General features: G+C 33.2%; 1 protein-coding gene across 1 annotated transcript in view; it reads right to left on the reverse strand.

Moving 5' to 3' along the window:
- The window catches only part of LOC106458031, a 53827-nt gene that overhangs the window by 16717 nt on the left and 25424 nt on the right, over window positions 1-11686 (reverse strand). The window contains exons 3-5 of the mRNA XM_022384165.1: window positions 9830-10217; window positions 8057-8341; window positions 3380-3811 (exon numbers count right to left, since the gene is read on the reverse strand). Coding sequence (XP_022239873.1) covers window positions 3380-3811; window positions 8057-8341; window positions 9830-10217 — 1105 coding nt within the window. The remainder of the gene's footprint in view (window positions 1-3379; window positions 3812-8056; window positions 8342-9829; window positions 10218-11686) is intronic.

Here is an 11686-nt window from a genome sequence, read left to right on the forward strand (position 1 = left end):
TTTTCACTAATTATTTATATAACTGCAATTATATATATTGTGATGAATTCTATATTGGTGAAACAGATAATTTAAGATTAAGGATGAATTTACATACACTCCATGCTAGATTTCCCGAGAAATCCCCATTATATGCCAACAAACATTTTGAAGAATATACCTTAAGGAAATTTTAAATTCAGAAAAAAATATTTTTTCATACTTTGGCGCCATTTTTAACAGATACAAGTATGAACGTAGAAGTATGAGTATCTGTGTAAGGTTAGCTGAACTGTGTAATGGTGTAGGAGTCATGAAAAGGACAATAAAGCAAGTAAGAGGTATATATTTTTCTACTAAATTGTTAAAGATTATGGAAGTAAACTTTTTTCTACAATAACATGAAAAACTGTAATTAAAATAAAGTTTTAATCAAAAGAACAATTATAAAGTAATAGAAAAGAAGTGAAACTATATTTGATACGCTTAAATTGATTTATTTTTGAGTACATTTTAATGTATTTATCACAAAAATATAATACCCTATAACCAAAGCGCTTTCGAAAGGTGGATCTTTCTATTTCAGGGGCAAACTGAAAAAGAAAAGTGCACTTTTCGAAAGCGTTTGGGTTATAGAATATGGTATCTTTGTGTTCAATTGATTTCTTGAACCTACACGTTTTCTATAACTTTTGAATGTAATTATTTTATATAAGGATGATATTTTATGTCTGTACGTTATTTTTATTTAGTTGAAAAGTGGTATTTGAATGTTTTTAATATAGATTCTGTGAAAAGCTATATCCTATAGTGATATACCTATGAAGTCACGAAACCGGTAGAAAATAATACAAAACAGGAAAAAACAGTTCAAGTATTGTAGTGATTTGTTACATTTATGTGTGTGTGTGTAAACACAAACATATATATGTATATAACTTAGTGACAAGTGGTGAGTCGAATGATAGATTGAGCTATATGTTAATATTTTGTATCTTTAACAGCTTGCCTTCTGAATAGTTCAGAAGAATGAATTAGTACTATAAAAATACATATTCTGAATCTATGAAAATATAGGTTCACTTGTGGTGAAGAAAAGATAGCTAAAAACACCATACATACGGTATTAGGTCACCACTACAAGATGCCTAGTCTTGTTGTATTTTTGTTTTTCATTATCGTTATTTGCCCTGGTTCAGAGGGGCGTAATTCCTCGAACCAGTATAACTCAGTGACAGTTAGTGAATATGATAAATTAGGGCTCATATTCATTTTTAGTAACTTAGGTTTCATTTTGATGATCATACAACTACATGAATACTATAATTCTAGAATGCCAACTTCAGGAGATAAGTATATTATCATCCTAGTCGTCATTTTGTGGTAACTTATTGCCAAAATTTTAAATATAATTATTTTTGACAATTGTCAAAGTTAAAAAGGCTTTTTCTTATACTTCTTAATAATATAAATATATACTGTGCTGTTGTTGGGTTTAGGATTCTTCTACAGTAGGTGTCTGTGACTTGTTGGCAACAAATTCAACGATGAATGAACAGCACGCATTTCACTTGTTTTCAAAATACTATATATATTCCGAACAAGTTATACGTATGTACAACAAATTCTTAAATACCATAGATATTATAAACATATCCTAAACACTATATATATATAGTTCTCTTCTTGTCAAAAGTTCACTTAGGTTTATTCAATTGCTTTAGAATTTTAGTTGGCAAGCCGAATTATCTTCTCTATTACTATCGCACTAGTATTTTGTGTGTGATTCACGTACAATTGTGGCGCGAGTTGACGTAATGGTTTGGTCTTCTTTCTTCAAAATATCCTCTGTTTCTTTTGTCAAAGTGCACCCAGGCTAATTCAATTACTTTAGAATCACGCTTTAACGGAATAATTATTCTTCTTATCTCCTTTTCTACTGTTAATCTTACTCAAACATATTAAACGTTAGGCCTATATCAATCGATAGGCCTATCACTTCTACGATAGTTAACTTCACGCCGAACTTTTCCTTGTCTGTAACTTTTCTCCCTCTCTGCTATTGTATGTCTGCTGTTTCCGCTTGTCCCACACTATTTATATCTCTATCACTTAATCATCTGCCCGCCTTCCAGAGATCTCTATATTCTCCACTTCAATGTACTGCACACGACGTTCGATAGTCTCAACATCAACGAATTATAAACACAACTTCCTACAATCATCTGCTTTTAACTCTTATCATAACAATAATAAAATATTCACTCACAAAATAAATTAATCAATAATATCTAAACAGTATTTTATATCATGGCACTTATTTTATTCTGTTTATAATTTGTCGTTTTCCTTTCTTCCGCCCCCTTCCCACAACTAAATGCAGAAGGTGTGAAGTAGTTTTGGTACGAAAGTTAATACTTAGGAAGGTGAGAGATATTTTTACATATGAACGTTGTAAACCTGAGCATGTATATCTCTGCTGACTACAAAAGGTTAGAGGTGGTTTTAGATGCTAACTTGAACGTATATCTGTTGACTGCTGAAAGTGAGAGGTACTTTTAACTATCAATGTTGTTAACATGAGCACGTAAACTTTTCGATTGCAGAATGTAATAGGTAGTTTTAGATACCACTGCTGTTAACTTGAGCACGTATATATCTTACTAATACCATTTTTTTCATTTTTGCTTTGGTTCTAGTTTTATTTCACATAAAAGGCTTGCGAATATATTCTGAGGGTGACAAACTGTCTCCCTACAATATCTTTCATACTAGGATACATATCACCTTTCCCACACTAGTTTTCTGTGCAACGCCTTTTTCTTACTATCATCCATTGTGAGGAGATCTTGTTGTATTACTCTTTGTTTCCTTTAGATGTTAAAATCAACATTATTGTCGTAGACAATTTATTAATATGTCTGTTTTAGTTACTTAGCAATACAAAACCTAACCAAAAAAAAACCATGAATTCGAATACAGAGCAAGGCAACACTATTTGGATCGCAATTTCAAAGCTTATCCTCAGAAGTTAAATGCATATTCTCAAATCACTGAAAAATATTATCATAAGTTGTAAGGTGTATATCTAACTTAAACAGTTTTAATTATTCTGCTTCTTGTCTTTAATTAAATAACTTTTGACCCTTTAAATTTTTTATGAAAGTGATACTACTAAATATAATCAGAAAATCAATAAAATTCTGGGTACTGTCAACTTTTATAATAAAACTATATTCGCCATTCTCTTTGAAAAACCGTTTGGTCAAGACCCTGCAAGGCGATAGTTAATGTTAATAACCTAAAATTATAGAATGTACCTACGTTACACATAACATATGATATAACTTGTAATTGGTGTAAGGAATTTGTGTTTTCTGACAGCATCAAATTCACTCACCTTCATAGCCTACAGCACATTCACAAGAGAAGCCGTTAGAAGAAGTATTGTGACAAGTTCCTCCATTACGGCAAGGTCCAGAAATGCATGCGTCAAAGTTCTGACAAGTCTTGCCGTAGAATCCCTGAGCACAACGACATGTGTAAGTATGGCTAACGGAACTCTCGCAGGTCGCTCCATTTTCACATGGCTGTATAGCGCAAGGGTTGAATATTGTACAGTTCTGGCCAGAAAATCCGATAGGACATTCACAGTTGTAACTTTTATTGGAAGTACGTCTACAAACTCCGAGGTTCTCACAAGGTTTCAAAGAACATTGGTCAAATTGGTCACAAATGTCTCCATAGTAGCCATCAGCACATTCACATCTGTAACCTGGGTCATCAGTGGTCACGTGGCACTCTCCATTTTGACATACATTCAACGAACAATCTGTAACAAACCATTATAATTTATATCAAAAATTGTTTTAAGAACAGGTGTAAAAGGGGATTGCAGATGAAGTTTTTGTTGTTAAGCTCAAATCTACACAAAAGGCCATGTTTGTCACTGACCACTGCAAGTATCGAACTTCGATTTCTGCGTTATAAGCCCACAAACGTAAATTTCAGCCACTTTTCATGATATAATATTTAATGGAATCAATGTAGTAAAATATATTTTAATAACTATTACAATAATACAAACGTATAGTGTAAAACGTCGAAACTAGCAAAGTAAAATACATTTTTTAAAGAAACAACTGTAGTAGTTTACATGTGGAATAGTACTAAACGTTTCATATCGCAAGTACCTTTGAAATCTTGGTCGGTGAGTAATATTATTTTTGTAATTCTGTTATCATCGGAATCTTAATCAAAATAAATCCAAGTGAAAAACATTTCATGCTGTCTGACTTTTTTTTTTTAATGATTAGTGACCTAATAGTCATGATTAACCGAGCGAGTTAATTGTTAATGGTTTCAAAATGTTAATGCTAACGATAACTAGACCTTATGTACGTAGCGCATTAAATAATAAAACTGAAACTCCTTGGAAGTATCTATGATTAATTTTCCAGTTACCCAGTTTCTATAAAATAGCAGACAAGCCCGAATCAGACGCCCGATTTCAACTGGAGATATTTCCTGTACTTTATACAACAAACCAACTGAAGCATTCAAAGAAATTTATATGGAAATAAACTTCTGGTGTAGAAGTTTGCTATAGCGTTAGGTGGACAAGACGTTCTTGTCGATACTAAACAGAATAAGTATTAATTATATTCAAATTTACCTAAGCTTCAAGCAGAGAAAACATTATGACGGCAACTTTATTATATCTAAAATTTTCTGAAAACAACTGCTTCTGAAGATTATGCAAGAGCTTAAAAACACGAAATTATGACATTATTCAATGTCGTTTGAATCATGGACCTTAACTTTTACAATAACTTTCTGACTCTAAATCAAATAAAGAAGCAAATAAACAAAGTAATAAGATTGCAAGTATCTTTGAAACCGGCGAGTGATGTGAGTATTGTCGGTCTGTTATTTAATTAGAATATATGCAAACAAAAAACATCCATACTACCTGACTCTTCTGTTGATTATTGATTTAATGATTATATAAGTAACAAAATTATTGTTGTCTACTTTGATCTAATGATGCGGTATTTTTGCTAATAGGAGATTTGATACATTATATATATATATATATATATCAAGAGAGAGATAAACATTAGATGAATATTTCCGGTGATAAGTCTACTTAGAAAGGAAATTGTCAGATAAAACTATTGAAAATTAACTTCTTTCTCTAACACAACTTCCTTCCATTTAATTCAATCCAGTAAAACAAACTTAAGCTATTTTAGAATGAAATGATTAGCTTTTGATTAACTGTTCTGATAACTTGTTCATTAACAAATCACACAGCGTACCTTCCTTATATAATGCCTACGCATACTTAACAAAAGTTTGTTTGAAATGTTACAAAATACGCGTTACATGGATGTTTTCTCTTGCGATTTTATTAAAATCAACCCAAGAAATGTCTCTGTAGTTAACGTTATTTGCATAAAAAGCCATAAAAGAAACTCCAGAAGTCATTCCTATGTATTTCTTACAATTACTCTTGTGTTATAAAGAAGTAATTTGCAAATGTTAAGCAAGACAGGCTTTTTCAAGGTTAGTGTAATTTTAATTGTCTTTTGACTCAAGGTTACGACAGATACATGACAATCTCATTATTCAGGTGCCATGGTTTTTCGAACACATATATGTGTCAAATGCAACCAAAATGTATAATTATGACGTTTTATATAGAACTAGACACCGTGTAATAGGATCCTCGTGCTAAGAAATCATGGTCACTCGATTGCGAAAGATATTTCAGACAAGGTATGAAAGAACAAAATGAGAGAGTTGTGAGTATTACCATAGCAGCCATGTAACGCATGAATGATCCAAACAAACAGACAAAGCATACTGCTGCCTACACAAGCAATGCATAGCCATACTAGTCAAAATAAAATTAATAATTAACCCTGATACAAAATTAACGAAATAATTCACATCGTATGCAATAAAACCGAGGACTGAAGTCCAAACTACCACGACAAACGGTATAGATTTTAGTGACAGTTGTTTATATGGACAATCAAAACTTTTTGACCTATAAATCCAACTTTACAATTGGGATGATGAGTTTCTAGAGAGGATTGAATATAATGAATAGTTTTGGATAAAGATTTGTAAATATTAGGTCTCAGTCACGTTCTTAAATGTCAGGTCTTATTTACATTCTATAACTTATACATACAGAACGTTTAGCTTATATATACATATGTAACATGAACATTATCTAAATAGTTAAGTTAATATTTACGTCAACAAAGAAGGACTGCTTTACAAATAGCAGGACCAAACCTGGTGGGGATATACCGTCTATACAAATAGCAGGACCAAACCTGGCGGGGATATACCGTCTATACAAATAGCAGGACCAAACCTGGTGGGGATATACCGTCTATACAAATAGCAGGACCAAACCTGGTGGGGATATACCGTCTATACAAATAGCAGGATCAAACCTGGTGGGGATATACCGTCTATACAAATAGCAGGACCAAACCTGGTGGGGATACACCGTCTATACAAATAGCAGGACCAAACCTGGTGGGGATATACCGTCTATCAGTCTTAACTTCCGTTCGAAAATCCACACATGTAAAGAACAACTAACAAAATAGTGAAATAAAAATATAGAAATAAAAATAAGATAACAGAGTAAGATGTGGGTTCTCAAGCCCACAGCGTACCACATCTATTACACCCGTCATTGCCTGCAGACAGAGATGGGAATGTGACTGTTCTACCACATCTTTATCATCCATCACTGCCTGCAGACAGCTGTGGGAAAGTGATTGCTCTACTACATCTATATCACCCTTCATTGCCTGGAGACAGAGGTGGGAATGTGACTGTTCTACCACATCTTTATCATCCATCACTGCCTGCAGACAGCTGTGGGAAAGTGATTGCTCTACTACATCTATATCACCCTTCATTGCCTGGAGACAGAGGTGGGAAAATGACTGTTCTACCACATCTATATCATCCATCACTGCTTGCAGACAGCGATGGGAAGATGACTGTTCTACCAAATCTATATCACCCTTCATTGCCTACAGACAGCTGTGGGAAGGTGACTGTTCTACCACATTTATATCACCCTTCATTGCCTGGAGACAGCGGTGGGAAGATGACTGCCCTCAGAGGAAAAGTGAAAAATAAATAAGAAAAATCATTGGCGGTGGTGAATAAGAAAACCCCCTGAAGTTGGCATCCCAGTTCTCGTTATGGTGTTAAAAGCTCAAATTAATAAGATAATATTATTAACACTGTAGAGAAAAATACATTATAATAAAATTCCTACCGAGTTGTCTAAACTAACATGACACCCATTCTCCACCCTTACAGTCTATTCGTAAAGTCTACTGTAAATATGTAAAAAAGGAGTACTTGAAAGTTAGTAGTTACAGTAGACTTTACTCTGTGACCTGGTGAATTTGTTTTGTTGGGTAGAGTTTTTTGTTTTTATATTATAGATTTGTTAGAGATATATATGTGACATATGTTAGAAAGTTTTTTCAATTTAATGCAGTTTGTAGGAACAATACCTTCAAATAATAAACTAATCACAGATGAATGTTCATGATAAATTTTCAATCATAGTTCAGCTCTGTAATGTATTGAAATACTTAAAAAAATAAAAGAAATATAATGCAATTTTACTACTGTTTTCATATCCTTATATTTCTTAAATGTTGCTTTATATACAGATGATTCAAATTTCCTTGACTGAAATATAGCTCAGAAATATAAGGTATAGGGAAAAAACTGGTTATGGTTTGAAATTAGTTGTGATCCTACCCTGAGATAATTCAAGATCATGTAATTCGGAAATTTTATTAATATGCATCATACTCAAAATGTCAATTACAAAGATGCATACAATAACAAACGAAGCATCTTAAACAAAAAATTACCACACTCCTTCCTACAGAACAACAGTTTTAGTCATAAATGTATCTCTTTCATGCATATACATTAGCTACAAACCTTATATCCGTCAACAATGAAAGGTCTGATATTTTAACATTTTTTTCTTTTATTTAAAGTAAAAAATACTTACAAGCACGTCTTGTTGAAAACCGGTTTACGTTGCTTCTCATACCAGTTTCATTTGTATTCCAGCCATAAAGCCTGAATTCGTAGTATGTCCAGGGTGTCAAGTCTTTCAGTGTGATGCATTTGGCAGCCGCACTGGTAGTTGTGTTTACTATTGTGGCACCACTTTCCTCACCACCAACTTTACGGTACTTAATGATATATCCTGTCACATCTCCAAACTCGGGTCGGCTCCAGCAAACATAAACCAAAGAATCCGTGGCGTTTAGTGTGTGAATGTCCAAAGGTTCTTAAAAACCAAACGAGAAAAGTGACCTTACATTGTTGTTAATAAAATAGCCTGTTTATATTGTACTTAATTTCATACATTATTCCATCATAAAATTGAAACAGTTCTAATGCTAAAGTATAGTATTAAGTTTGTTTGTTTTTTAATTTCGCGCAAAGCTACACGAGGGCTATCTGCGCTAGCCGTCTCTAATTTAGCAGTATAAGACTAGAGGGAAGGCAGCTAGTCATCACCACCCACGGCTAACTCTTGGGCTACTCTTTTTACCAACGAATAGTGGGATTGACCGTCACATTATAACGCCCCCACGGCTGAAAGGGCGAGCATGTTTGGTGTGACGGGGATTCGAACCCGCGACCCTCGGATTACGAGTCGAGCGCCCTAACCACCTGGCCATGCCGGGCCCAACAATAAGGAACCATCAATAATTTTAATATCGTATTTGACTCATCCTACGCTCCATAGCGTTAGTGACTTTTTTGGCAAAGCAAAGAAAAATAATTTATCTAGAAAACACTTTTACTGAGTACAAAACTATGAAAATAAATAGAAAATTCGAAATTGAGGTTTTTGATAACATACATAGAACGTCCAATTTGCAGCTTCATTTAAAACTAACAAAAATACCAAGGTATACTAAATCTTGGTTTCTATACAATAGTCATCATTTAAATCCAACTATAATAAAATATGCCTATATAAGATAGCCGAAAACCATTGTTCTGCAGCTCCTCTCAAATAATCTAAATAATGATACAATATACAGTTGAATATGGTCCTACTGTATGGAAATCACCAGAATTTGTTACTGTTTACGCCTATGGTAAAGGTCAAGTATTTCTTACATGGTTTGTAAGTTGTATATTAGCAAATTACAACGTATCTTACAGTAGCAAAATTAACAAAAAATTTGAGCGCCCAAGTGCAAAATAGAAAAAAATATATGACATATTTATGTAACCCTTTTTACACCTGTTACATGATAAGTAAAACATAAAGTTTACAACAGATCCCACCCCGTTAATTATGAATTACTAAACACCGAATAACCTGTCTCCCTGTCTCGAAATCACATGTGTCACTTTAATCAGTTATCTTGATTCCTTCAAAGCAGCCTGATAAATGTTGGACAACAAGACGGTGATTATTTAAAAAAATATTTGTTATGTCTTTGGGACTGAACAATTATATTCAATAAGGCGAAATATCTTCGTAAGATAATTTGTAAGCCATAGACTCTAGTAAATGGAACTTTGGCCTCATTGTTTCTAACCTGGTCAATGAGGGAAAATTTATACACATTTCATCTATGGGTTGCACCGCCGTCCATTTTCTAGGTTTATTCGCTTCGGTCTAAAGTTGAAAATGTCGGGTTCAACTAAATGTCATTCTAAATAATTCATGACATCCCTTTATAATATGAAATTCTTTATACATACTAAAGCCTGAAGCCTATTCGAAGTAAGAAAAAAACTAAAACAAGCATACCTGAAATTGTCTTGATCGTTATTTCAACACGTGTTCTTGCTTGTCTTAAGGGGGAGCCACCGTCTTCAGCAATCACATCAAACGCCAGACAATGTTGTGATCGGTTTAAATCTCCCATTAAAGTCAACTGGCCCGTGTTTGGGTCAAGTTCAAATATTTTATCTGGTGCTTCTTTTCCAAGATAATAATAAATTTCAGAATTATAAGCTACAAGATCAGCATCATGGGCATGAACTCGCAACACAGATGTATTTGCTGAGTTATTCACGTGCAGCTCTTCATGATAAAGCTCCTTTTCAAATTCTGGTGGAAATCTGTTAAACTCTGTGACTGAAATGCGAATATGGATTACCTCAGCTTCTCCTTGACTGACAGCAGCAATCATAACCTGAGAAAATTAAACAAAGAACACCGATAATTAATTAACACAGTAAAGTTAACCAGATATATCCACTATGATTTAAGATAAACAAACATAACTGTTAATTATAACAGCGGAATATATAACGTGAAGAAGTAAAGATCATTGAAACAGATAAATGTGACATAAGAATGAAGAAGTCAACCATAGACAAACTTTTTATCTAGAAAAAGTAAAGACAGGTTAGCCACAAATTATAACTGAAATATGTGTAAAACAAATTCACCACAGAAGAATGAAAATATGTAAGAAACAATTCACAAACCATGATCACGTATAATAAAAATAAAATGAAACATAGTTGATATCGTGACCACCTTCATAGTGGATTGTTTAAGCAATAACACTTCGACGTTTTAGGGAATTTTCTGTGTATTAATCCCTTTTACACATGCTTTCAGGCCTAGCGTGGTATGGTAGTTAGGGCGTTTGTCTCGCAAGCTACAAAGATTTAAAATAAGTGGCAGTAATTATACACAAAGCTTGAAAAAAGAAATGCAAAACACATAAAAAATGAATGTGGAACAACTCAATTAAGCGAGAAATGTTGCATGTTGTATATATTACAACAAGCACTAGCTGTATAAGGAAAATTACTCAGGATTATCATTTCGTGGTAACAGTTGTTTATATATAATCCACGTTACTTTTGGTGAAGCGGAATATACCATTAGAATGACACCTATTATCTAACAGAAACAAAATGGGAAACAACCAAACCTTCTAGGAAACACAGTTAACCAAGTAAATAAACACAGAACATAAGTGTCATGCTATGAAAACAAAGATATTGTTCATATATTGCAATGGAAATATCCACAAAGTAATGTCTGTCACCTATTAAAGCAACAGGTGTTATCTTGACGTTATAGCAACGAAATGTTAAGAAGAAAAAAAGATATTTGCTAATGCAAATAAAATAGTTTCAAGCAACATCTATGACCTAGTAAAAAGGCAGATGGTATTAACCACAGATATAATAATTGTAACAGGTTCAGTAAATATAGAAACGCCTATTGGCAACATAGGAAACATGGAAATAATAAAATAAGTTTTAATATTTATTGTCGTATATATAATGTGAATTTTAAGATATTTTCCACAGAGAAGAGTTTTGGTGTTGTTTTTTGTTTCTGTTTTTCAAATAACGATTATTAGATATCGAGGAGTAAATGTATAAGGTTTTGTTTTTGTTTTGCTTGAGTTGAGCACAAAACTACACTCCCGCCTATTCTCCAAAGTTGTAGAAGATTCTCAAGAGTAACAATCAACAATATATGTGCATACGTAAACGCTTGTGTAAGCATCAGTATTGTTATGTAAAACTGAAATTTCGAGAAACTCTCCACCCGCCTATAAATATAACCAACGCGACACACCAAAAAACTGTAATTATTATAACGCTTATCAATCGAAAAACTTCAGATATTTAACCA

Source organism: Limulus polyphemus, unplaced genomic scaffold (assembly GCF_000517525.1).
Source record: "Limulus polyphemus unplaced genomic scaffold, Limulus_polyphemus-2.1.2 Scaffold406, whole genome shotgun sequence".
NCBI classification, from domain to species: Eukaryota; Metazoa; Arthropoda; class Merostomata; order Xiphosura; family Limulidae; genus Limulus; species Limulus polyphemus.